The sequence below is a fragment of the Maylandia zebra genome, linkage group LG20, assembly GCF_041146795.1.
Source record: "Maylandia zebra isolate NMK-2024a linkage group LG20, Mzebra_GT3a, whole genome shotgun sequence".
NCBI classification, from domain to species: Eukaryota; Metazoa; Chordata; class Actinopteri; order Cichliformes; family Cichlidae; genus Maylandia; species Maylandia zebra.
In genome coordinates, this window is record NC_135186.1 from 27,095,670 (window position 1) to 27,121,508 (window position 25,839).

General features: G+C 40.5%; 2 protein-coding genes across 7 annotated transcripts; one reads left to right on the forward strand and one right to left on the reverse strand.

Annotated features, from left to right (window-relative positions):
- Positions 1–3,627: 3,627 nt before the first annotated feature.
- On the forward strand, positions 3,628–8,770 carry smim29 (small integral membrane protein 29). 2 transcript variants are annotated; one of them, XM_014412774.2, is made up of 5 exons: positions 3,628–3,776; positions 4,256–4,555; positions 4,713–4,738; positions 4,851–4,956; positions 6,203–8,770. In XM_014412774.2, exons 2-5 carry the CDS (start codon positions 4,448–4,450, stop codon positions 6,269–6,271), a joined length of 309 nt encoding a protein of 102 aa, XP_014268260.1. In that variant the 5' UTR covers positions 3,628–3,776; positions 4,256–4,447; the 3' UTR covers positions 6,272–8,770. The 2 variants fall into 2 exon arrangements, with proteins under 2 accessions (XP_014268260.1, XP_014268261.1); XM_014412775.2 differs by lacking the exon at positions 3,628–3,776 and adding an exon at positions 3,781–3,895.
- On the reverse strand, positions 8,654–15,015 carry hmga1a (high mobility group AT-hook 1a). Of its 5 annotated transcripts, none has more exons than XM_012917776.5 (5): positions 14,860–15,015; positions 13,744–13,847; positions 12,761–12,841; positions 11,662–11,718; positions 8,654–10,795 (listed from the first exon to the last, which is right to left on the reverse strand). In XM_012917776.5, exons 2-5 carry the CDS (start codon positions 13,825–13,827, stop codon positions 10,736–10,738), a joined length of 282 nt encoding a protein of 93 aa, XP_012773230.1. In that variant the 5' UTR covers positions 13,828–13,847; positions 14,860–15,015; the 3' UTR covers positions 8,654–10,735. The 5 variants fall into 5 exon arrangements, with proteins under 5 accessions (XP_012773230.1, XP_004546319.1, XP_076734953.1 ...); XM_004546262.5 differs by having other exon boundaries at positions 13,729–13,847; positions 14,860–15,014; XM_076878838.1 differs by lacking the exon at positions 14,860–15,015 and adding an exon at positions 14,607–14,758.
- Positions 15,016–25,839: the final 10,824 nt, after the last annotated feature.

Below are 25,839 nucleotides of genomic sequence, written 5' to 3' on the forward strand. Positions count from 1 at the left end.
TATCTATCTATCTATCTATCTATCTATCTATCTATCTATCTATCTATCTATCTATCTATCTATCTATCTATCTATCTATCTATCTATCTATCTATCTATCTATCTATCTATCTATCTATCTATCTATCTATCTATCTATCTATCTATCTGCATATAGATATATAGAGATATAATTTATTTATTTATAAAGCTATAACACATAACGCATAACACAAAAGCTACGTAGACTCTCACTGTTTCCATGGAAATTAAGAGGTCAAAAAGCATCCAGGTCACACCAGATGCACTTGATTAACTGATCCTCGGCATGTGTGAGTATTCCTATGAAAAAAAGAAGTGTTCAGGTGTTTTCAACACAACACCAATGAGGAAAGATAACACCAATATTCTTAAAGAAACAATTGTTGATGCATTTCCGTTTGGACAGGGTCATGAGGCCATTTGGAAACATCTGAAGTCCATCATTGTACAGTGAGAAACAAGAGGAAAAAACTGAACAGTTTCAAGTCAGCACAGCTTCGTTTTGTTGTATTTGAACAAACCACAAGACTTCTGGCACAGCATCCTTTTAACAGACGAAGCCAAAGTGGAGATGTTTGGCCATAATGCATTGTGCCATAATTGGCAAAAAGCTGAATATTAACAACATATTGTACCAACTGTCAAGCACAGCAGTGGAGGGGTGATGATTTGGGCTGTTTTTGTACTCAGAAAACATGAACTCCTATGTTTACCAAAATATTCTAGAGTTAAATGTGAAGCTAACTGTCTGATAGCTAAAGTTTGGCCTCATATGGGTCATGTAAGAGGACAATGATCCCAAGCTGAAAAGGAAATCTGCTGAAAAAGAAAAAAAGAGTCAAGGTGCAATGGTCCAGTCAAAGTCCAGATCTCAACCCGACTGAAATGCTGTGGCAGAATCTCAATAGAGCTGTGCATAAACAAATGCCTGAAAACATCAATGAAATGAAGCAATGTTTCAAAGAAGAATGGGCCAAAATTCTTCCCCACACAGCTTCTGCATTTTGGCCTAAAGAATGACATGATGTAATGTGTTAAATTTATTTGTTGTTTTTCATTTTGAGGTTCTATTTAATTGTAATAATAATTGTAGAAACTGTTAAATGATAAATAATAGTTAATCTATATGATGCACATTATCTTTAAAAACACTGATAAGTTTGTGGATTTTGATTTAGACCAGTCCAAAGTTTCTCCAGGTAATAAAGCAGCAAACATGGCAATGTTAAATAGAGGTACAGATGAAATTCCCAATTTAGAATTGTTGTGCTTTTGAAATCAAATGCATAATTTATTTAGGAAGTGCTCAGTGTTTACCCTTGACTGAATGAGGGTACATTTAAAGCTTTTAAGGACATTCAGGGATTCACCATATTACCGCAAAAGTACCTCCTTATTACACAGGATATATTCATCATATCGCATCATAGCACAATCTCTTTTACTTTACTGCTTTAACACAAATCAAACATTTATCCAAAGTTATTCGAAATATTACAGAATTAAATCTGATAAACAGATGCCTCCGTAGATTCTGTTCTCTTTTAGAAACCAATGGAGTTCTAGTGTGAAAAAGGTATTGAGCCATAGATGAGGTACTGTCATTTTTCCCTATTAGGGAGAGAAAACAAGAGGCTGTCAAATATGTTAGCTTGCCAGAAAGCTACTTACTTACTTAGTGCTTGTTATTTTAAATGATGTCACTTGAATCCTTGTTTTTTCCTCAAAATGAAGCTGATCAAGAAAGCTCCACAGAGGCTGCTGATTGGAATGCCTGTGAAAAGCTGATGAAGGAAATGCTTTAAGAAGAGGATTATCCCAAATGAAATCCTAGCCTGTTCATTCATTACAGGGTGCCATATAAAGCCCATCAACAATTCTACAATCAAACGTGCCTGTATGAGTAACATGTTTAAGACTGCATATCAGACCTTCGTGGAATATAGGCAGACAGCAGTCAGTATTGCACTGGCTTGTGTCATGTGTCATGGTTGTCTAAATGTAAACATGAAAGTGTATATTTATCCTCTGTAAACAATGAAACTGCAGCCTCAGAGCACAGGACGAATCACAGTGCAGACACCAAGGCTTACAGCTGCTAGTGTAGGTGATGCTTTATGGGCTTCCTTCCTTCTTGTTTGTGCATCATTCTGACTCTGAGGGGAAACACTGAGTATATTTGAACAACATTATTTATAGGGCACTGCTTAATCGTATGCATCTGTAAATGCACCAAGGCTTCACAATGTGTCAGCCTGCTGAGAAGGACATGTAAAGAGGAGAAGCCACCAAACAGAGCAGTATCATTGCATAAGATAATTTACTGCGGTACTGCCACTAATCCCACAGGCGAGGGTCAAAGAAAAGGCACTTCCCGTTACGCAATATGAAATGTTACACAAAAGTACACAAAGCTAATATATAATATCCCTGCACACTAAATGTATCATATCACTCATTAGTAATCAGTGTAAGGTAACACTGATGTAGATAAATCCATTTCTTAAACCAGCTTTAGTGGTCTAGAATGAAGAATGATAAGACTTCATCTACTAAATTTGAAAGGTTTCACTCATTTTATGCAGCTATAGTTTTATAATTAGCTTACTGCCACACATATATATTATGTGTGGAGCATAATGGCTCATTAAGTAATATAGTGCTAATACTAATACTGTGTTGCAACAGACTGGCGATCTGTCCAGGGTGCACCCTGACTCTAGTCCTGTGGTAGCTTGGATATGTTCCTGCCCCCCATGACCCTGATAAGGATAAGTGGAAGAGAATGGATGGATGGATAGAAGTAATACAGCCATCTTGCCTCTCCTCTTGCTCATGAGGAGAGTCCATATGAGTGCACAGTTTTAAAAAGGTTACAAGCTTTAAAGTAAAAAACAAAAATCACTTACATCCTGCAGTACTCACTGGCAAAACAATAGCAATCTTGCACAGGCAATAATTTCTTGTTGATGCCAGAGGTCAGAGGAGAACCACTCAAATAACTGCTTTTTACAGCCAGGGCATACAAAAGAGCATCTCTGACTAACTGAACAGAAGACCACAGTAGGTGCCAGTTCTGTCAGCTAAGAAAAGGAAACCAAGGCTCACAAAATTGGAAGAATAAAACAATTGTTGTTTGGTCCTGATGAGTCTCAGTATCAGCTTTGACATTCAAGTGGTTGGATCTAAATTTGGTGTAAAATGACTTAAAAGAATTAAAGCAGTCTTGTGGGTGATATACTGCATAAGTGACTACTGTTGCCTAACACGTCCATCCTTTTAAGTGGACAGCGTACCCAACTTCAGATGCCTAGTTCCAGCAGGAAAACACATGATGGCACAAGGCTAATTTTATCTTAAACTGGTTTCTTGAACATGACAGTGAGTTCAGTGCACTCAAATGGCCTCCACAGTCATCAGATCTCAATCCAATAGAGCAGCTTTGGGATGTGGTTGAACCAGAGATTCATATCATCTATGTGAACCAAACTCTATGAGGAATGTTTCCAGCAACTAGCTGACACTCTACCAAGAAGGAAAAAAAAAACGAAATAAATTTTAAAAAACAAAACAAAAAACGGATTTTAAAAAAGCTGATAATGAGGAACATTTTTGAGACGTGATTTCTGACGTCATCAATACGCTTTTATTGTGAAGGATTCTGCCTGCCTGGACCTGCTGCGGCTAGCGGAAGTGAAGCTTCTGCTAAGCACAACACAGCATTAACTGAAAAGAGAGGCTATGCACAACACACAGTGAGTACGGTTTATTCGATTATGTCAGAATTTTAAAAAATATAGCTTTGCCGTGTAAGAAATCAGCCTAGTCTCGTTTGTATCGCTGTACAGCCTATAGTGTAACGGTGCAGCTAACGGTAGGTACCTTCGGCTGGGTCTCTAACAGCTCCATAGAAGCGGGAAGTTAATTAAACGAGTGTTAAATTATATTTTAGCCTGATTTACTAGAACAGGGAACACTGCCTGCCTTAGTTAATTGGCACTTTGGCAAACGCACAGAATACTGAGCAGGGGAATAGTGGCTTGCTAACAAGACATTCAGTGTTTATGTTGTGTGTAATTGGCCCACTGAGTGTTTGAAACGTCTATTTCATTTACCACAACGAGTTTACTGCATGTTTTTTTGTTTTTCCAACCAAGTAACTCATCTGCCATTGTATGAACTCACAGTTTCTTTGGCTAACCGTGCAAATTCTTTCCTTTCCCCGTGTCCTCAGATTTGTAGCTGATTAGGGAGGTCAGTGATACCATGTGGAAGTCACATGAGCGACGAGGATGAGGCAGAAACAACAAGGGGGCAGCTTGAGGAGTGATCCGCTGCACAGTGACTGCAACAGGGAGGGTGTCTGCTGCTCGTAAAGGCCTTGCACAAGCAGCCCCCTGTGTCCCCTTATCGCTTAACATTTACAATGAACAGTACTACTCAGTCCCCTGCCACCATAGATGGGAATGTGGCTGTCAGCTATGTGCTGGTGCCATTTTTCCTCATAACCTTTGCTGGGATAATTGCCGCTGTGGTAAGTGGTTTGAACACATGGCATAGGATGATCTATGTCAAGTTGAGCCATTGTGTTATGAAGCAGTCCTACATCTTACTAACTTAAAAGTCAAGTGTGAATTGAGATCCAAGCGTACACACAGCGGATGTAACATCTTTCATTTTGTCCATTTCAGATAATGTATATTCGCAGGAAAAGGAGGTAGGATTAAAATTTATCCATCAACATCATTGAACAGTTTTTTTTTCTTGTTTTTTCTTTTTTTTACCTTTATACCTTCACTGAATCAATGTTTTTTTTCTTGGTCCCTCAGAGTTGACAGACTGCGTCATCAGCTATTACCAGTGTACACGTACGATCCTTCAGAGGAGATTAATGAAGCCGAACAAGAAATGTTGTGGAAAGAAGAGGACACAAGGGTAAGGCACATCAGTTTTTACAGTTTTGGATTCTTTACTTGGAAGTGCAAGTGGTAAAGCTTGTCGTTTTTATGTGACTCTTTCAGTATTGCTCCCATTGGAAGACATGGATTCTTGTGCCAAGCATGTTTAAAAGTTGCACAACCACGTTTTCTAAGAAAGGCAGAGTGAAAACATTCTCTTAATACTGTTTGGTATACTGTCTAATTATATTGGTTGTGAAATTTTCTTTAGCGTGCACCAGTTCCTCTACTGATTGGTCAGTTCCTCTATTGCATTCAGTTATAGATAGAAGTAGAGTAGAAAGGATGATAGTATTAGTAGTAGAACGAGTTTAGCCAGTTGTAATTTTATGGGAATATGGTCGTCAAATGACTCATAGTTATCTGACCTGAAATCTGCTCCATATAAATGAAACAATCTGCCTTTCTGGTTTAGTAATATCTGAAAAATCATTTTATAGTCTTTTTTTTCCCTTGACAAGTATGCATGTCTTTTCCCAACACAGAATTTTAACATCAGCTTATTTTTCAGAAAATAAAATGACAATCCTTCTCATTTTTCTCAGTCTGCCAGTAAAAAGCACTTTATTTTGAGCCGAGTCGTGCACTGAATCCTGAGGCTCACTAGATGGCGATGTTCACTTTGTCCAAAAAGTTTGTCAAAAAGTTTTACTTCTTATTTGTCAAGTCAAGGTGGGGTTGTATAGATGGGAAAGGGACAAATGTGAGCAGTGCTTGAAAAAGCCCTTAATGGGTCAGTTTGCCCAAATTACCAAAAAAAAAAGTCACATACTCCTAATGATAAGTAGCCATGGAAAAAGTTCAGGTTTTGTCTGCCTGCGTTTTAGTGATAAATGTGTCCTTGTTGTCTTTAATCCAATACAGCGAGAGCAAATTAAATTTCAGTTAACCCTGAAAGTCCTGTTATGGAAGATATTCCACGGTTGTGCGGTTTCGGAAAGACATCGGGCTTTTACTGCATGAATCGAGCTTGGTTTACCTCTGCTGTGGAAGTTTGACATGCAGGAATTTTATAATCTCGTTATATGAAACTGAGACTACTGTCAAATCATCATAGCTTGGTATAATTTGGTTTGAGTGCGAAAGTATTGTTTAGTTCGAAGCAGGTTTTCAGGTCCTCTCATGAGAAGAGATTTCACACTTGAGTAAATGTTTTTGCTCTTTCAAATAACTTTATTAAGCTGTATGCTTTTCTCTCTCTCTCTTTTTGTTTTTTCCTTTAGATTGTACAAAGTTGGGCGTCAAGTTATCAACAGCAACACCCTCTTCTGACCAAAGACGTCAATGCATGATGTTGGTAAACCCTGACATTGAGCACTGTGGGGTGTGACGACAAACCTGCAACCACAGAGATCAGTAATTTTTATCGTGATGTACAAACAATCGTGTACAATACTTCTTAGCTTTTATTTGCTTCCTTTTACTGTCGTCTCTGAGCACATCGGTGACGATGAGCATTTTCCTGTTCTCTTTTATGTACACTTTGACGTTGAACTTCTGATGCCGATCCTGTGTGCCTAACAGTCTCAGTACCTTAAGATTATTTATTTGAAATTATTTATTTAAACCTGTTTTTATTGAAAAATTCAGTGACATGACTCAAAGTTTCAAAGGTACAGCTACCTGTAGATTTTTAATCTGTTGTTTACATTTGCTATGTTGTTGTGGGCGACGTGTGGCAAGCTGTTATGTTCCTGTGGGTTGCAGTGAGCATTCGTACTAGCTGTGCTCTTCGTGGCATGAATGTGCTGTACCCTTTAAAAATCAGCAGTCCTGCTGCGAGAGGAATTGTGATCATTGCCTGCGCTGGTGATTTTAAACGAGTTGTGTGCAATGCATTAGAAAAACAAATCATCCTCTGATAAAATGACTAGTGTAGCGTTCAACAGTTACATTGTTGCAAAACTCTCAGAAAACCTCATATTGCTGAAAAATAAAATTAGCAGCTAAGATCAAGCTGCTAAATTTGATTTCAGTTTCATTTTCAGTGAAATGATTGAACAGCTCGCTTTAGTTTTACTTTGCTTAAAGAATCTAAGTCATGCCTGGAGCTTCACGTCTTTTTGTGGTTTAGCCAAATCCTGTGACTCTTATCAATGGCATGAAAAGCCAGATAGTGGAAGTAAATAACACCAAACTCTCATCCCTAAAATGAGCTCTGACTAGCTCTCAAAATATGTCCTGTCTACAAGGCATGGCACCAACAAATTTGCCTCCAGCTGAAGAATCTGTTCAGATGAATGCCATAAGTCTGACTGTTTTAAGCACTCAGGAAGTCTTGCTCTTTTTTTCTTTACAAGTCATAACCTCCCCCGTTCCTTTTTTGCCTTGCATTTGTGAATGTAAACTAAGAACAATTGAACTGTTTAACTGCCCTCAGATGGGGGAAGCATTACTCAGTCCAACAGCTAATGTATTGTACTGAGCATGTAATGCTCAAACATGTCATGTTATCAGTTATGACATCTAAAAGTGTGGGCGGCATGGTGGTGCATAACAAGCAAGAAAGTTCTGGGTTTAAACCTTTCTGTGTGGCATTTGTTTTCCCACTGTGCTTTATCCACAGTGTCAGAAGAAAATCCACACTCCAGGGCTGGCTCTGGGTGTGACTGCTGCTGGTTGTCTCAGCGCTAGTCCTTGCTTCCACCTGTCCAGGGAGTGCCCTACCTGTGGGTTGGGCTCCAGCCCCACCCTGACCCTCTACAGCTGTGGTTCTCAAAGTTTGGCTTACCATTTGGTGGTCTGTCATAGCGGTGCACAAAAAGATGTGGGAGCATTTCTATTAAATTGCAACACATTTAGCTGTAGTTGTCATAGATGAATGAATCTTATTAACACTGACAAATAGACACCTCAGTAATTGTTAAAGCCCAGAAAAACACACACACACACAATAAAGCAAATGCCAACATGAACCACTATTTGCTGAACAGGCACTTTAAAGTGTGGATTTTTCCTGGGTAGTCCACTTACATTGGCTCCCTAAACTTTGAGAACCCAGCTCTGCAAACTTGGGATGGCCAACTAGTTATTATACCCAGAGGTGCTTAAGTATCAGCCTAATTGTGTTTCTATTCTATGCATTATCTAGTTTTTCATCTTTTGTGAAGAATTTTATGAAATGAGCCATTCATCTTTAAAATTGTATCCACTGTTGACTTAGGAGATTTGCACAGGTGACACACCAGAGGGGTTCAACTATGAAGTTCAACATTGCAACGCTTTCTTGACAAAACCTAAACCCCCTGTCAGATAAAATGGGTAATGGTGTCTTTCAACTGTTCAGGCAGGTTTTCTGCTTCAGCTTCTGCGAGTGCTCACATAAGAGGCGTTTCATCATGTGATTGGTCCCTATGAGCCCAGCAGCTCTAGACGTTATCAAGCAGTGGTGCACTCTCAGTGCGATTGCTTATTCCTAACATGTAGTACACCCCTCTGGTAAACTTTGCATGAAAGGCTGTGCATTCAGGTGATGTTTGAGGAGATGGACTGATGCAAATGTAATTTTGGGAACATTGTTACAATCTTTCTCTTTTCAGACTGTACATCCATTGGTTCAAGAGACTTGGTAAGGTAGTTGAAACGCTGGAAATATAATTTACTTTTGTACATAGTTGCAATGCATCATTGTAGCCTGCATGAGCTGCACAGCAGAGTGCAATAATATGAACAAGTGACAAAGAAAATTCTCTTTATTGACCATTTTCTGATACAAATTGTTGTAGGGCACCATAGAAATATAGACATTGTACATTTATATACGTGTACATTAAAAAGAATGATCCATCCTATTGAGTTTACAGTATATAAATCAACGGATGACTGACGTTACTATGTAAAATGACATGATATCGAGACTAGGAAGTTGATAGAGGACATGAAATGACCGTTGTACGAGTACGGTGAGGATGGCTACGTGTGGCAGTGGTAGACACACGGTGGCCAACGGAACATGGAAAAAGCGCCCAGTCCATCACAAACATTTGTCCATGAAAATCTGAACTAACATTTCAGTGCACCAGAAGTTTTTTTTCTTAAAAGGATAAAAACACACTTGCTAATCTACCACAGTCAGCGAACACAGTCGTCAAGCTGACAGGTCTCCCTGACTTGCTTCACACATTTACAAAAAAAACAAACCAAAAACCTGTCTGCCAGCTCCGGTTATGAATGAGCCAAGAAGTGTTTGTGTCGTCACACAATCACATACTCGACCCCTTGGATCTCTCATTACAGTCAGGAGAGGAAAAATAAAATAAAATATACAAACATTGTCAACTCATGCCAGAGGTTACATTTAAAAAAACAAAACAAAAAAAACCCAGTTGCAATAAATGGTAAAATAAGCCGTTTGAGTGAGGTATGAAATTCCAGGCATTGTCTTGCCTGTTTGCAGTTTTCCGGGTTTCGTAACTGAGGTTGTAGCAGCTTAGGTGTGTGGAAAAACCCAGTTAAGTGGACTGTGACTGTGGGTTCCCTGACACTTAGAAATACACAAACGTTTTCTTTAACCATAGCAGACGGCATACAACACACATCTTCAAAGGACTAAGGAAAAAGTTTCTTTTTATTATTACCATACTAAGTGATGAGAGGAGGACCAAGCTAGGCGAAGCAGTGAGATCTAGATGGAATGAGGGAAAAAAAATAAAAATAAAATAATAATACAGCCCTGTTGGATAGTAGTGCCACCAACTATCCTGTGTTACAATCAAACTCCTTGTCCGATCAATTGCAGTTTGCCTTATAAGTGATTGAGAGTGAGGGCTTGGAAAACTGAGGACCATGTGAGGACAAAGACGCCAATGTAACAGCATTTGTAAAAGCTCCCTGAAGAAAAGACACTGATGACTTTAAGCCTAGAACTCTGCCAACCTTAAAAAACACATACGAAAGAGTTTTATTATAACATGAAAAGCAGCACACGTGTTTTAAAATGTATGTAACCCAAAGGAACAAAAACAAAACAGTAAGTCAGATCGAGTCTAATGATACACTTTTACATCTCTCCACTATACGCAGTGAACTGAGAAGGAAGTCTGAGAAGCATCACTAAAATCTAAACTGTCCTACAGGAAGAGGGCAAAAGATGGTTCTCCTCTAATCGGGTGGGTGAAGTCAGTTATGCAGATTAGGAAAAGATACTTCTACCATCAGTTACCTATTCTCATCCTAAATGCTGAAGCTCAACTCCATCTAGAATACAATGCAAAGGATAGGTTAACCACTTCACACAAACACTCAAAACCAAAAAAGAAACTTTTGGAAAAAAAAGAAAAAAGAAAAAAAAAAGTATAGGTAAAATTCACCTTTGTCCAGTACAAAACACGGAGAAAAATCTATATGCCCTACCATCTCAGATGCGGGTACAACAAATAAGTAACATTAAGCAGAGAAAACATCCTACAAACCACCTTTAGGGGAGAGGAAAAAATAAAAATAAAAAAAAGAGAAAAATGGAGGAAATGTCCAGGCTCCTTGGAGAACACCTTTTTGTCCAGTATAAAAGACTTGTAATAACATGACATGTAGAGAAACGGGCTGTTACCTTTCATGTAATTCTTAGATCTATGCTTGAGCAAGTCCATCGTTCTATCCAGTGCTGTTGCATGATATATGTACTGTGTTAACCCTCCTTTGGCAAAAGGGGGCTTTGTCGTGAACAGTGGTCATGTGGTGGCACTGGCATTGGAGATACAGCCCAGTTCTGGTTAACAGTAAGTCAGTATGTTGAGTGAGGTAGCATGCGTTGTGAATTACTGGTCCTCCTCCTCTTCCTCCTCAGATGATTCCTGGGATGCTTTTTCTTCCTTTTCCTGCAGGGGAGAAAAAAAAAAAAAAAAAAAAAAAAAGGAAGGGGAGCTGTTAAGTTATGCCTTGACCACACCCACAAGGAAAATGCCCAAAGCACCATCAGTGTTCAATGACAATAGCTGCCTGTGATTCATGCCTCAACGCGACTGTTTTTACTTTAATAACCCCCAAGCACCAACAAGAAAGAGACTAAATGTTATTATAAAATCTCTGATAAACCACTGTGGCATGAAGAACACCCAAGGGAAGAGTGAGCCATCTGTAGTGAAAAATGATTCATACACACAGCAGTGAGTCACAATGAGGCATCCTGCTTTTTGCCCTCTTGCCTTTCCTGCTCACACTTACTGCTGCCCAAGATGTCCATTCATAAAAATGAGGAGCCTAGTTAGGAGGGTAACTGTGGGTCATTCCTTTCTGTGACTAATGCAATTCAGACGAGTACGCCCTAACCACTCATGCACATGACACAATGTTACTACAAGACCGCAGTTTCTCCTAGATTAAAACATGCTGCTTTGACCGGCTGTATGTAGTTGGGCGACTCATTTTGAAGCTCCTAAAAGTAAATATCCTGCTGTCAACATCTGGTTAAAAAACAAAACAGAAAACCTTTAAAGACATTTGCCATTTTAAAACTACTCAATAAAGAGTGGTTGACCATGCAACTCTGAATGAACACAAGACCCCAAAATAGCCAATGAGTAAAAAAAAAAAAAAAGAAAAAAAAAAAAAGACCAAGGAACAAGGCAGGCAAGGGAATTAGGAAAATGCAATTTCACCCTGCAGGCACTCATACCGAGCATAATTCAATTGGGAGAGGAACAGCTTAACTGATGTGAACACTTGTTTGTCCATGGGATCTTACCTCCTTCTTAGGTCTTCCCCTGCGTTTTCCCCCTGCAGATGGGGCTGCCGTTGCCTTCTGTGAGAGAAAACGGAAAAAGGTCAAGAGAGCTCCAAGTGGGCTCTAACATTTTGTTGTGATCCTCAAGGTCACTGACCTGCTGATCTGCTAAAACTTCTGAGTTTTTTTTTGTTTTTGGGGGGGGGGGGCACAAAAAGCAATGGTGTAAACAATATTTCCTAGAGCTCTGCATCTAGCTGCCTGTAGATGGCGGTAAGGCCTCTAAAATGAGACAGATGGAAAGGGGGCATTGGGTTCATTGGCTATTATCTGGAAGGCCGACAGGAACTGCACACAGGGCACTCCAGTTCGCTGGCCACCTGGTCTGAGGCTCAGAGACAGCTGGTGAAACTGAGCGGAGACACAAACCCTCTGCAGCTCGGCCCTCGCTGCTAAACCTATATCAAAACATGTATGCGCGACTTCCTCTCCCTCCGCCTTTCCCATACATAGCAGTGAAGACCGAGCGCAGGGAGAACCGGAGGGTTGGGGCGGGGGAGAAAAATCAGTTGTTGCTATGGTAACGACAGGCAGAGAAGAACTAGGGCTGTGTGCTGGGTGGGGGCGGAGGGGTGCTTAGTGTCAGCTTGGAAACAGTCTTGCGGCCTCTGCACCTGCACCACACTTTGCATGACAAGCTGCAGGAAGCTGGAGGACAGGAAGTAGAGGGTGAGCATCACCAACAAGAAAAAAAAGAAAAAGAAAGTGTGAGGCAGTAAACCAAGGTCTTTACAATGGGGAACCCTAGCCAAGCTATTTCTGACACCACGAGGGGGAAGCAGCCAGATTACAGCCAACAAATATATCTCAAGTAACAGCAGGACATCCTTTTACAAGGAGGTGGTTAGCTACCGTTAAAATGTTCATCAACCAAAAGGAATCCGGGGTTTGGAGAAAAAGACAAAGCACTTGCAAGAAACAAATTTACAACAAATGCCACACTAACGCCGACTGCCCATCTTGGAATTGCAGCTATTCCGGATCAGGATGTGTGCTCGTTGCTGCTGAACTCACTATCTGTCACTATGTGAAAACACGTCTGCAGACTGCATTGACTTACTTTGCCCTTGCCGGTTGTCTTGTTTTTGCTGCCCTTCGGCCGTCCTCTGGGCCTCTTTGGAGTAGGGGACCCACTTGGTTCCTGGCAATCACAATCAAGACAAAGTTAGGGTAGTATAAAACATCTGGACAATATTTTAGGAACATAAGCTCTTAAAAATCTGGCTTATATTGCAAGATCAAGGTTTTCAAATCAAAATATAGACATACAAAAAAACAAAACAAAGCTCTCTGAGGTAAAGACAGTGCAACTTATGTGCATTAAATGCTAAAAAGGTTGCCATGGTCCAGCAGATACAAGTTCACAAATAACAGATGTGTCATTAAGGGAAATATGCAACAGTAAGCACTTGGGGGATTACCGTCACATGCAAAAAAGCAAGGTACATTCAGCTCGAGGTGAGTTATCTTATTCATGTGTGGTTGTAAGCTTCGTCATGGCTGACGCGCCTCCTGTTGCATTTCTGCTGTGTTTACAACCGCAGCTCATAGCAACAGAGCAATTCAATAGTAAAAACACAGCAGGCTGAGTGACAGGTATATGAGCCACTGTGCGCTTCGACTCTGCTATGTCATCCATTACATGGGGAGCAGAGGTGGGTCGTAGGGGGTTAAATCTGGTTTAAAGGCTTTAGGTTACAGGTTGCTTACAAACCAGTGAGACATGTGGCAAGTTTGTTGTTCTTCCCTTACACTGATAAGGAAGGGGCAAATGGTCACAAGGGCATGCTGCAGCCATTTCAGGAGTCTTAATTTCATTGAGGGATATGCATGAGAAGCTCAGCTGCAATAATATCTACCTGAGCATCAGCTGCAGCAGACCTGAGTTAAAGGGTTTAAAAAAAAATCTGCTCCCATCTTAATAATATTAAATACATCCTTATTGTAATTTCTGGGATACAATAATAATAAAAAAATACAACAGCACACTTTCTCCAATAAATAGAAGAACAGAATGGGACTACTTACGTCAGAGGTTTTTACCTGCGGCTGCTTACGGGGTCTTCCACGCCCTCTCTTCTCTGTGGCTTCCTTCTCTTTCGGTGAGACTGTCCCCTTGTCGCTCATGGTTGCGTAGCTTTTCAGACCTAAAGACATAAATCACACCGGTCACTCTTGCAGCAAGGGGAGGCGTCGAGTTCACACACAGAAAAATACACGGGCTATTAAACTCAGTGACCGCAACAGCAAACAAAAAAAAAGGAGAAAAAAAGGGGGCGGCCTACCCACACACCGGTAACGCGTTTAACTCAATTAATCCGCGCTTATTTCCAGGTCTATTTCTGTCACAACCGTGCTCCATTACACAGACGACGGTGCCACACAAACACTGGATTGGGATCAAACTGGCTTGCAGGGTACAGCCGGGACTCAGTAAGCGATCGGAGGCCGAGCAAACCTGCAAAATACTACTGAACCCAGCGCTCCCCTGCCTCCACGACCATGTTTAGAGGCCCGTTTGCTGTAGTTGTTGTAGCCAACAATCGGGCCTGCGCATGACACTCGCAGCATGTCTGCACGCCGGGGCGACGAAGAGATATCCCCCCCCTCCTCCTCCGCCGCCGACACACATGCACATACACACAATGGCTAGTGTGTGCTCGTCTGGATTTGCAGGGTAAAGCCCTAGCCTGCATGGCGGCACCCATTTTTCTGAGTGCTATAGAAAATGCAAGCAGAGCTCATTTGCGGGAACCAGAGCCCGGGCCGGAGCAACAAAAGACGGCTTCACATCTAAAGCATGCAGCGTCCTCTCGCCAGAGATGCCTCTCTGTAAAAATGCATTTAGGCGGTTGTAGCTTGCAAACTTTAGCTTGCCTTTCGACGTCCTTTTCTTGTGCACTCACCTTTATCGCTCGGTAGCAACCTCTGCTCTATTTAAGACGAAATGTTTCCTTTAAGCCTAGCTGGTTGTACCCGGTTAAAAAGCCTCGCTCTGATCTATAGGCTACAGCTTTTACTCGTCAGACAACACACAGCCCGCCCCTTTAAAATCCCAGCTCATGCCGCTTTAAAAACAGTTATGAATTAAAATGAGAGCGGGTCAATATATATACTTTTTTTTTAAAAAAAAATTTATTTTTAAATAATAAAAATTACCAGCAGGATGAGAAGTTTACTCCAACGACGTCCTATAAATAGCGCACGTGCTCGTCTTGTCTCCTACAGATAAAGGAAAAAGGCGCCAGCCAGGAGGAGTTTTGGGGCAATTTAAAGAGCCGCCCTCATGGGAGCTGGAACATTGGAGGGCGGAGATATAAGTGGGCCACCAACAGTACTACTAGCAGCCCAACCCCCCACCCACTTACGGATCCCTTTAATTCTCCAGGTTCAATCACAAAATATAAAAACATATTTTTAAGTGGCGGGATATACTTTTAGGAACCAAGGAAAGAATGACTACTAACTGTATTTATATTGTCTCATACTACATTAACTTAACCAACACATACCACTGTCTCCACAATAAAATTGTGAATGAACTATGACCTTCTCCAATGTAAACACAAGCTGCCTTTGAGCTCGGGAATGATTTACATCCTTTGCTCAGGTAAAACACGACTCCAGTAATGCATTAAAATGAAAAGTTAAATATTTACTAAATGAATAACACAGTAATGCGTTTGTTTAACAACAAAATGAATATCATCATAATATAGTGGGAAAAAATGTACAAAATTGTCTCTGTATTGCAGAATATAATATAAAATAATTCAGTTCTGGTTTTAGATCTTAGGTACAGTACTACGCTGATCTTCTATGTGTTTTAAGGTTTGTAATATCAATGTGATGCATGTAAATAGTTCACCTGCATAAACCTCTGTGCAAATAACATTGTAAAACATGGATGTGATGCTGTGATCCCGGTACAGTTTCTTATGTTTCAGAAATGCCTCTATCTGTTGAGACAACATTTTATGTTAAAATAAAGAGATTAATAAATTAAAATTTAAATATTCTCTTTGTTGTATCATATTTAAATTTATTAATCTCTTTATATTTTCTTTTTAACTGCATCCATTCTTTAGTCTTTCCAAGCTATTTCCCCTTGTTATCTGTTTTTACTTTGTTGAGCTGAGTTTTTTATTAGCTAATTTCCATATTTTTAAATTTAAATAAAAGTATGTCTTTGTCTTAATTTTTTCCTTCATCTTAAATATTTAATGGTTAATAATATAGTATAGGGTTGTGTTATGTGCCATTTACCATGACAAAAAACACCCCACTAAAACGACTTTTAATTTTATTAAGCATTTGGGGTTTATTTGTATTTTATTTTTTCAAAAAAAAATTCCAACATTTGGATATTATTTTTAATATTTCACTGATGGCTTTATCTTAATGATAAAAAATAATATTAGCCACATTTAAAACCCCCCCACAAAATATTGCTTTTATGTTATTCACTCATTTTTCCAATGATATCACTGTAGCGTTGCGTTGTACCTGTTGAGAACAGGCAGTAGCTGTCGCTGTATTTCAGAAAACGTTAATCTGAGTTCAAGGCCACTCAGTTATCCCATCCTGACAATATGCCACCCATAGAGGAGTTCCATGAGTAAGCGCATGCAAGAGCCATAAAACTCCCTTACTGCTACTGCTCTTTTATTCTTATAGTTAAATATGTCGACCTTTCATGTTGCTCCCGTGAAATGGACAAACGTCTGATGTTGATTGCATGGGTGTGGAGAATGCGGATAAAACAACCTAGGCTTCCAGTAGGTAGTAGGCAACAGTAGCCCACTTTCGCACAGGGGGTTCTCCTGTAAATGAGCTACCCATGTGGAGTTGATGGGTCTGCTACTATCCAATTGAAAACAGATTTCTGAAAATGCAGTGGGACCTTAAAGTGCTGGTAAGGGGACCTTTCGCCGCCTTCTGTGTGTATTCTACCTCTCTGTTTGTTAGGTCATGGCAGATCTCAAGTAACTTACAGCAAACGCACATATCAAATGACTCAGACTCCAAAGGCTTTGTTATCAGCGGAGAGCACATGCATGTCAATATACTGTACATATATGACAAGGAGAGTGGGAGTTTGGTGAATAGGGCACTGGATAGAGCATGAATGGAGAGCGCTTTTCTCAATGAGTCCAATGTTCTGCTCAGCATGTGCTTGCCTTGCATGCCACCCCCTTCCCTCTCAATTTCTCAGTCTATTCACTTCCTTCGTATCTACTTCAGCCCCATCCCCCACAAATCTCTGGCATACCCACCCTTCAGTATGTGGATGGAGACAGGTTCTCTCTCTCTCCCTCTCTCTCTGCGTGTGTGTGTGTGTGTGTGTGTGTGTGTGTGTGTGTGTGTGTGTGTGTGTGTGTGTGTGTGTGTAGAATGCTGTCACTCTCACCACTGGCACCACCTGGAGACCGATTTAGGGAGTAGATATTGTGACTGATTAGTAATGGTGAAAAGCAAATGATTGCTTTAACTTTATATTTAGCTGAGATGTAAAATAGTTGGATTTTAAAATGGGGGTGGGGGGGGGGACTAACAAAACAAAAAAACAAAACAAAGCATGTGCGCCTTTGCAACTTTGGTTTTACTTTTGCCTGTAAAGACAAAATTAAAAAGGGTGTGATAGCATCAACCTGCCAGGTATCCTCTATGTCTTTGGTGCACCTTTACTGACCCGTCTCATGATAATTTAAACCCTCTTAAACATAAACATCTATCCATCCATCCATCCATCCATCCATCCATCCATCCATCCATCCATCCATCCATCCATCCATCCATCCATCCATCCATCCATCCATCCATCCATCCATCGGAAATCTGTTTGTTAAGCCACTTAACGCTCACCTATAAATCATTCAAGCATAAAAGCATCATCTAACTCAAGGGATGAACCAATTTTAAATTGTATCTTCATACACTTTATTGTAGCATCCTATTGCAAATGCTAAAAATAACATGTTAAAAATACCAATAATAGCATTTTTACACCAACAAGGTGCTACTAGATAAACACCTGACGTTTCGCAACATAAACCTCAAAGAAATTGAGTAAACTGCACAAGTAGAGGATAAAACAAGTACCAGGTCTACAAAACTGTCTACAGCAGATGAACAGTATCCAAAAGTCATTTCCATAAGAAATAAGAAAATAAATCCTGCAGAATGGCTGTCAAGAGGTTATTCTTAAGGAAGGGAAATGGGAATCAACCAGCCTAAAAATTAGCGGTAACAGGACTCATGGCACGATGAACCTAAGTTTGAAAAGTCTGATTCAAATAATTATCAATATTTAGAGAGGATGACAGGAGAGATGTACAATAGTGACTGCTTACAGTGATTTTTAAAACATGGTAGAGGCTTTGTCATGGTTTGCGCTGCACTTAAACCTATGGTGTTTTACATCTTGTCAAAATTGGTGGAATTATAAATGTAGAAAAATGTCATTATATCTTTCATCCACCATCCAATAGAGCTTCCTTTTTCAGCATGACATTGATCCCAAACACACTGTCAATGCAGTAAAAGCATATCTAGCTAGAAAAACACACAGCTGAACCCTATCAGTTATGTGGCGATCGTGGCTCAAGAGTTGGCCTCGTAATCGGAAGGTTGCCGGTTTGAGCCCCGGCTTGGACAGTCTCGGTCGTTGTGTCCTTGGGCAAGACACTTCACCCGTTGCCTACTGGTGGTGGTCAGAGGGCCATCACCAGTGTGTGAATGTGTGTATGAATGGGTGGATGACTGGATATGTAAAGCGCTTTGGGGTCCTTAGGGACTAGTAAAGCGTTATATAAATACAGGCCATTTACCATGGACTGACCTCCCCGGAGGCCTGAATTACTGAAGCAGTCTGGGATCATCTTGACAGAGAACAGAACAAAAGGCAGGCAACATCCAAAGAAGAGCTTTGAATGTCCTTCAGGAAGCTGGGAGAACTATGGCTGAAGACTACTTAAAGAAATTACAAAAAGGCTTGTCAGGCTCTATTGAATGATAAAAGTGGTCATACCAAATATTGACACTCGCACTCATACAAACTACGTTTTTGCCTAATAAATTCTGATGTATTCCCATTTACGTTTGCATGTTTAAATGAAGTGCTGCACGTGTTTAATATTTTCCCAAAAAATATAATAAATGAGGGGCACTTAAGACTTTGCATAACATTTTCTATTAATTAAATACGTTATGATGTGCATCTGAAAAAAAGACCATGTAAAAATTTCTCCAATGTGTTTATTCATTAAAAACTAGTATTTCCAGGCATTAATACAACTTTATCTATCTATTTGGGTTTTTGTTTTTTTTTTTTTTTTTTTTTAAATTTGCGTGCATGCAGGGATTCCCTGGATGAATAAATAAATAGTCAGGGCAAAGCTGTAATAAGAATTCATCTTTCCACAAAACTATCATCTTAGCAAATCTAATTTGTTTCCTTGTGTATTTTTAGGAATTAAACAGGTTTAAACCATATTTCAGTGTCAGCACATCGCATAAACGTGGAGCATAAGTGTATCTGATGATCCCCAGAAGCCAGAATGACTAGAAGGAGAGCACAAAACAAACTTGGAGCCAGCTTGAATTTCAGCACTAATTGAATCTTGGAAGAGACAAACACTTCCACATCAGACGCCCTCTTCAGAGACGTCTGCTTGCTTGTGAACTCTGCAGCAGAGTTTGAGTAGACAGAATCCTATTGACCCTTGGAGGGTGGGGGTTGGGGGTCTTGGCCCACTTTGGCATGCTCACCCCGCCCCCACCCCATGTCCTCCTGCCCCCGCACCCCCTTTTTGCTCATCTGTCTTCCCCTTCGGCACGCTCTCTAGCTCATTCTAGCAATCCATTTTTAGGCGCTTTGTAAACCACAAGTGATCCAGCCAAACCAACTAACAGATGTGGACAAAACATCCTATTCCTGCCTGTGCCTGGGTTTCCCCCGCTTGTGCTGCTGTTGGCCCTGGATGAGCCTGAACATGACTAACACACATACACACACGCCACTCACATCCTCCCTCTCATTCCCCAAAGAAGAGATGAAGGGGGCAAAAAAAAAGGGCAGGAGAGAGAAAATCCACCGGGAGGGGAAAAGGAAAAGGCTAGGTGGGCGGAGAATATGTGTGTGGGTGTGTTTCTACGAGGGAGCGGATGGAGGTTAGTGGGCGGAGGGTCGGGGGCCGCTCAGTCCGCTCATGAGTAGTATCTGACTCACACAAACAGACGGAAGTAGTGCGTGCTGCTTGTTTAGTGAACACAGCTCTGTATTAATGTGATACTCCTATATGGAAATCATAATAGGAGTTCTTACAATACCTTATTTCAACTCCTTAAGTTGGTCACTGACTCAGCGCTCCACTTTCTCTTTCAAATGGTTTCAATTCCACATCCTGAGATGGACACGGGCGGATCAGTCATACTGTGACTCAAACGTTTGACATTTTTTAATGCCATATTTGAAACTTCCTTTGGCAGCCTTGGTACGTTTATAAGTCACTTTTTTATGCGGTATATTTATTTTTTATTTGTCATTCCATGGGAATCAACAGCTTGGAAAAAACCTGCAAATCCGCCCGGTTTTTCTTTTTAAAGTTCCTGAAGTGGGTTGACTCACACCCAGTCCACCTAATCATAGCATATAAATACATACTATACCTAAAGCGGACCATACAAAACACTCAAAGCAAGCATTAACTGGGTTTTATTATTTTAACTTAAAAATGTATTCAACCCTAAAGGCAGTTTTTTTTTTTATCTCCCGGAGCCAGAGTGAGGCAAGAGGACAGGGTCAGCTTCAGAGCAGCCCCCTGACAGCTACCAGCAGTTATGTGCTGAGAGATTTTTTAAAACATAATAATAAGGTGAGTGCTTTTAAATCTAGACTATATCTGCACCACCCTTCCATAGTTCGTTATTGAGTCCCCTCATATGAAAGACATGAGTGTTTTTGAGCATCTGCAATATGAGTCACCAATATATGTCGCCAACAGGGGGCAGATTTTTTTGGTTTACAAACTGAGGCAACAACGTGTGACATCCTTGAGAACTGACACCATCTTGTGGTGATACTTATACATTATGTGCGCTTTTATGTTCAATATTAAAACTTTTTTTTAATTTAAAATGCGTCTCACTGTGTAAGATTAAATGTTTATTAGAAAATGCCCAACCCCTCCTCCCCTTCACCTTTTTTCCCCACAACTATTCACCACGAAGGAGAGTGTTGCTGTGTTGTTAATACACTCCCAAGACTTCTCAGTGATAAAACACTCTGCTTTTCATGACAAGTCTCCCGGTAGCCGAGCACTTTAGTTATCATGTCCAGCAGGGGGTAGTCTTACCCTGAAAAATACTTTAGCCTTGACTTCATTGATTCCTCTCCTGAATCTAATAGGTAGCAGGTTTGTTGCCACTAAGGAATTAACAAGCTGCAGCAAACCTGCATCTGTCTGGAATTTATTCAGACAATATGTTCCCTAGATTGTCCTCCACATCAGCAGCTGCAGACATTTGCTGAAAACTGAAGGGGCTGGCAATATTAAAGCAGTTTTGCAGGTTGCTCCCATTTCTTCATCAAGTTTTGTGAAATAATGAATCCACGGTTTGGATTGTGGTTCAAAGCCTGCCCTCTAGACATGACAATCAGGTGCAGCAGAATGAGGTTACTGCTTAATTCAGCTGACCCTCATCAGGTTTAAATTCAACTAGAGTAGAGAAGGCAAAGGAGGTCTGTCACTCTGACAGATGAGCATATGTTCAGAGAGGTTGGAAGGAGTAATAGATGAGAGTCACCTTGGTGATGGTGCATCTGGATTTTCAGAATTCACGCTACCCCTCTCTGTCTTACCTGATTGATCAAAAGGGAAAAGAGCCCGCCTGCCCATTTTCGTGCCTGTCACATCCCTGCATGGTAGCTGCAGTCCCCAGAGAAAGCATCTGGCTCAGGCTACATCTTTGCTGGTTACTTATAGAAGCGATCTGTGCCGAGTTTTATCGCCGTTTTTTTTTTTATTTCCACAGGGAAAAGAGAGCAGATTCTCTTGGCAGAGTGCTGATGTGATGACCGCAACAACAAATAAGCGCCAAGCTTTACAGTCGAGGATAAAAGGTTTACAAACTCCTCTGTAAAACAGGTGGTAGGCTCAGCTGCAGAGCTGAGTCACTTTAACATTTGTCTTATTGATTGCTTTTTGACTGACATTCCCACAGCAGGTAAATTAGAACGTGGGTATTTTTTCTGTCAAGTAGATTAAACAGAATTAGTATGTGCAAACACTGGCCAGACAGTGACATTTTAAAAATATCATCAACGTATCTAGAGGAAAAGAATTTTTTAGACTTTTCTTGTTTTTAACACAGTCTACACACTATAATTACATTAAGATTGGTAGCCCAGATATTACGTTTTTTTTCCATTTCAATTACTTAAAAGAAACAAAAACTCAAAATTAAGGCAGCAGTGAAGTGAGATAAACTCCAAAAACTCACTACACTTTCCATCATTCACTAATGAAAGCATTAGAGCTGATTTTTTTTCCAGTACCACAGAATAAAACTGTACAAATAAATCAAATTTCATGTATAAAATAAGCCCTCCTTTAAATATCACCCCTGTAACAAAGTTGAACTCTTTAAAAAAGAATAAATGTCAGTGTAGCATTTTTTGACATTAACTTGACGCCCACAAGCCCCGCAGACCAGTTACTAACATCGGTCAGTAATTCCATTGTGTTGGTGGCAGCTCACCAACCCTCAAGCTTCTAGCCTCAAGCATAAATAAGAAGAAGGCTACAAAGGTCTGGTAAACTCACATCTTTCCAACGCCGCACGCTCTAACTTTAGCTTTCAGTCTGAACTGTGATCCTCTGGAGCGCCCACAAAAGACAAACATTTTCACATACCCAGTAATAGTCACCCCAAACCTGTGAATAGACTTTGACGTCTTAAATACCCCTTTAACTATACGATGCATTCATTTGGTAAATAACACATCAGTTTCTTTGTTCTTGCTCTGTGTCTAGACAGGTCAGAAAAAAGACGGGCTAGGTAAGCCGATTGTGCTTGGAGCCTGCAATCCAGCTGTTGTAGCTGGGAAGTCCCATAGTGGTGTCTGGAGTAATATCAGTTGACAGATCCCCTCACTGACACCAGGATGTCCGTCTATGGCCCTGACCACATCACAGTGTTCAGTATCCTGTGTAAGCAGGTGTCAGATTGCTGCCTATTGATGAATGATTTGAGTTGCTGAAGATGGACTGTGGTGCTGCCACCCGCAGGGGTCTAGGCGAGACGGATGGGTCCATTTGTAATGCAGAGGGGGCCCCACAGCTGCATTAACTATTAAAGTGTGGTTATCTCAGGGTAATGGTACGCCAACAGCACTGAAACAAACTATAGCGAGAGAAAGTATAATTCTAATGTTGATATATGAGCCCTTGCTTCTGTATTATGTGCTCTATTCTCTAGTCTGCAGTCTAGATTGGGACGATATGAATGAAACAGCAATAGCCTGCCATTTAATGAACGTCTGGTTAATATACGCTTGATACCATAAGAAAAGTAATTGTATATTAACCCTCTCAGGCTCAAATTAAGTTTTTGTTGCTAATGCACAAAAGAATACCTACAGAGGTACTTCTGAGTAAAAAAACCTCATAAAATATGTATGTGGGGTAATCAGGTTGTTAGCTTTTAACTGTTGCAAATCTGCAACGCCTGCCTTGAGAGGGTTAAATGTTCATCTAAGGTAATGTTCAAACTTTAAATTCTAAATTGGGTTAAAATAAATTTAATCCACACTGTTTTTATTTATTAATCGACTTGTAAGGACAGCTTTGTCTTAGCCACACACTCACTTTGCCCTGTGACATTAAAGGACCTCAGACAAAATAGTGTAAAACAACCTTAGCACAATTGCTTGGCATCACAACAAGCCTGAAATGATGTAGTTACCACTGGTCTGCCACACAGCACGGCCAGTAAATGAAAGAAAGACCCATGAAGCAGAGAGGCCAAATGACTTCACCTTTAGCTGCCTCTGGTGTTTGTCTTTACTTGTAAACAGGCACTGGGAGGAAGTTCACTCGTTAAACTTTCTACAGATGGTCAATATCTTTATCTGTTTCCTGCTCCAGCTGGTAGAAGTCTTGAATAGCAGTAAAGAGGGAGAAATTGATTCCACTGTACCTTTCCTCCTCTCATTTTGTCAACCTGAAGTCCATCTTGTGAATGTGCCCTCAGAGTCGATTGGCCTAAGGGATGGAGGAGCACTGGGAGTAGCTGGGTAAAGGAGTGAGCCATCTATCCTTGGTACCGAGAAGGGGGAGGAGGGGACATGGTGTCGTTCCACCTGCCTGCTGAATAAATCATCGCTTAGGCCATTCTGCAGCTGCAGTCCAATTAACCAAAGGGGACCCTGTGAATGCAGTTAGGTGGTATGATTAATTACACAGTACTGACAATACATACCATAGTTCACAATATCCCAAAGGGCAAACACTGAAGATGGCTTTACTTTGCAGATTTTAGCATGCCTTTGAAGCATTGCTCCCTTTGGATGTACACTAACATTATTGGAAGTTTTTTTTTTATCATACCTACAGTAACTAATTATGCCTCTATCTGGTACCTTTGAAAGTGGAAACAAACAGGCAAACACATGTACACAATCATAAAACTGAAGCCACTCCAGTAATCTTAAACCAGCTTCAAAGCCAAGCAAACAAGCAAGCAAACATTTTCCCCTGTTAGAAGGCAAGGCTTTCTGGCATACTAATTTAAGGTGCCATTAGTTCCTTTTACATGGCTTATGACACAGCTCCAGTTCTTACTACTTCAGCTCATTTAAATGGTGCCTTTAATTTAACATAAAAAGTCAAAGAAGAAGGTGGAAGAGAAAGGTTAATGGGACTGACACAAAGGGCAGACAGCAGAAGAAGTCTAGCCTTAAGTGTCACATCCTGCTTGCATCACAGCCCATACAAGGAGCCAATTAGGCCTGGTCAGTAATTAAGAGAAGTCCAGTAGCATGGCTCTGGTTATAGCTTTCTGGAGGATTAAAGCCTTCTCCAAGACAACTGCTGGTAATGGCCTCGATCCTTCTATCAATGATCCGCTCACACGCTGACGTTTGACTGCTGCCACATCAAACAGAAAGGTCACAGAGGATGTAACAAATGAAAACAGAGGAAAGACGAGACAAGGACGTAATTGCAGGAGACTTTGGTCAATGGGAGAAAGACCGCTCAGCCATTGTTTACTTTTAACAAAGCTGATGTTGCAGCACAAGCACACACCATCCCGCTCTTTCTATTTCCAGCGTGCGTGGCTTGTTTCAGCAGAGCAAAAGAAAGAAGTTAAACATGGACTTGACATTTACAGCCAACGTCTGTTTAAAGGTTACATTCAGTTTCAAATGAAAACTTATGCAAGATCTCTGCTTACTGAGTATATTAGAAATGCAGCATTTGTATGTGGGTTTGAATAAGTTCGTGTTATTGAATAAATAACTTAGTATTCTATATTAACTGTGGATCAAAATATCTTAAAGCTGTCATTAGTGATGACAAACTGGCAACTGCGCCACACCTTAGCTTCTTTTAGCCCGTTCTTTTCAATTTAAAACGCAGTTCTTCAGTTCATTCTCACCACTCTCATCTAAAACCATTTCCAACATCAACATGTGGCTGCTCCCAGCAGCCCAGTATTCAGCAGCTAAAGTTCAGCAGTGAATAATGAAATAATTAAAAAACTAACATCACCTGGCTTTAAAAGCATTTATCAGTCAATTGTCCAATTAGTTTTGAGCCTGTAAAAATGGGGGGCTATGTATAAAAATGTCTGTAATTCCTGAACCAGTAATGTAAGACTTTTATTAGAGCATCTGGATTAAAGCTGAAAATATGCACTTTGTGGTGGCGAATAGAGGCAAAAACTACCAAACTGTGTCACTGTCCAAAAACGTGTGGATGTAACTGCACAATATAGTGGCAGCAAAATCTCTTTAGAGACTAGTAGTTCTGTTCAGGATCTAGACAAACCCAAACAATGTATTTATTTTCAAAGTATACTGAGTGGAGCACTTTGATAAAAGAACGGTCTGTTGGCTATCTGAATTTTTAACTT

Bases quoted from the DNA above. Each gene is read 5' to 3' on its own strand.
- smim29 (XM_014412774.2), top strand. From the start codon at position 4,448: ATGAACAGTACTACTCAGTCCCCTGCCACCATAGATGGGAATGTGGCT. The intron at 4,739-4,850 runs GTAGGATTAAAA...TTGGTCCCTCAG, and splicing joins TATATTCGCAGGAAAAGGAG to AGTTGACAGACTGCGTCATC. The intron at 4,957-6,202 runs GTAAGGCACATC...TTTTTCCTTTAG, and splicing joins GGAAAGAAGAGGACACAAGG to ATTGTACAAAGTTGGGCGTC.
- hmga1a (XM_004546262.5), bottom strand. From the start codon at position 13,827: ATGAGCGACAAGGGGACAGTCTCACCGAAAGAGAAGGAAGCCACAGAG. The intron at 11,719-12,760 runs GTAAGTCAATGC...TTTCTCTCACAG, and splicing joins AGACAACCGGCAAGGGCAAA to AAGGCAACGGCAGCCCCATC. The intron at 10,796-11,661 runs GTAAGATCCCAT...TCTCCCCTGCAG, and splicing joins GGGGAAGACCTAAGAAGGAG to GAAAAGGAAGAAAAAGCATC.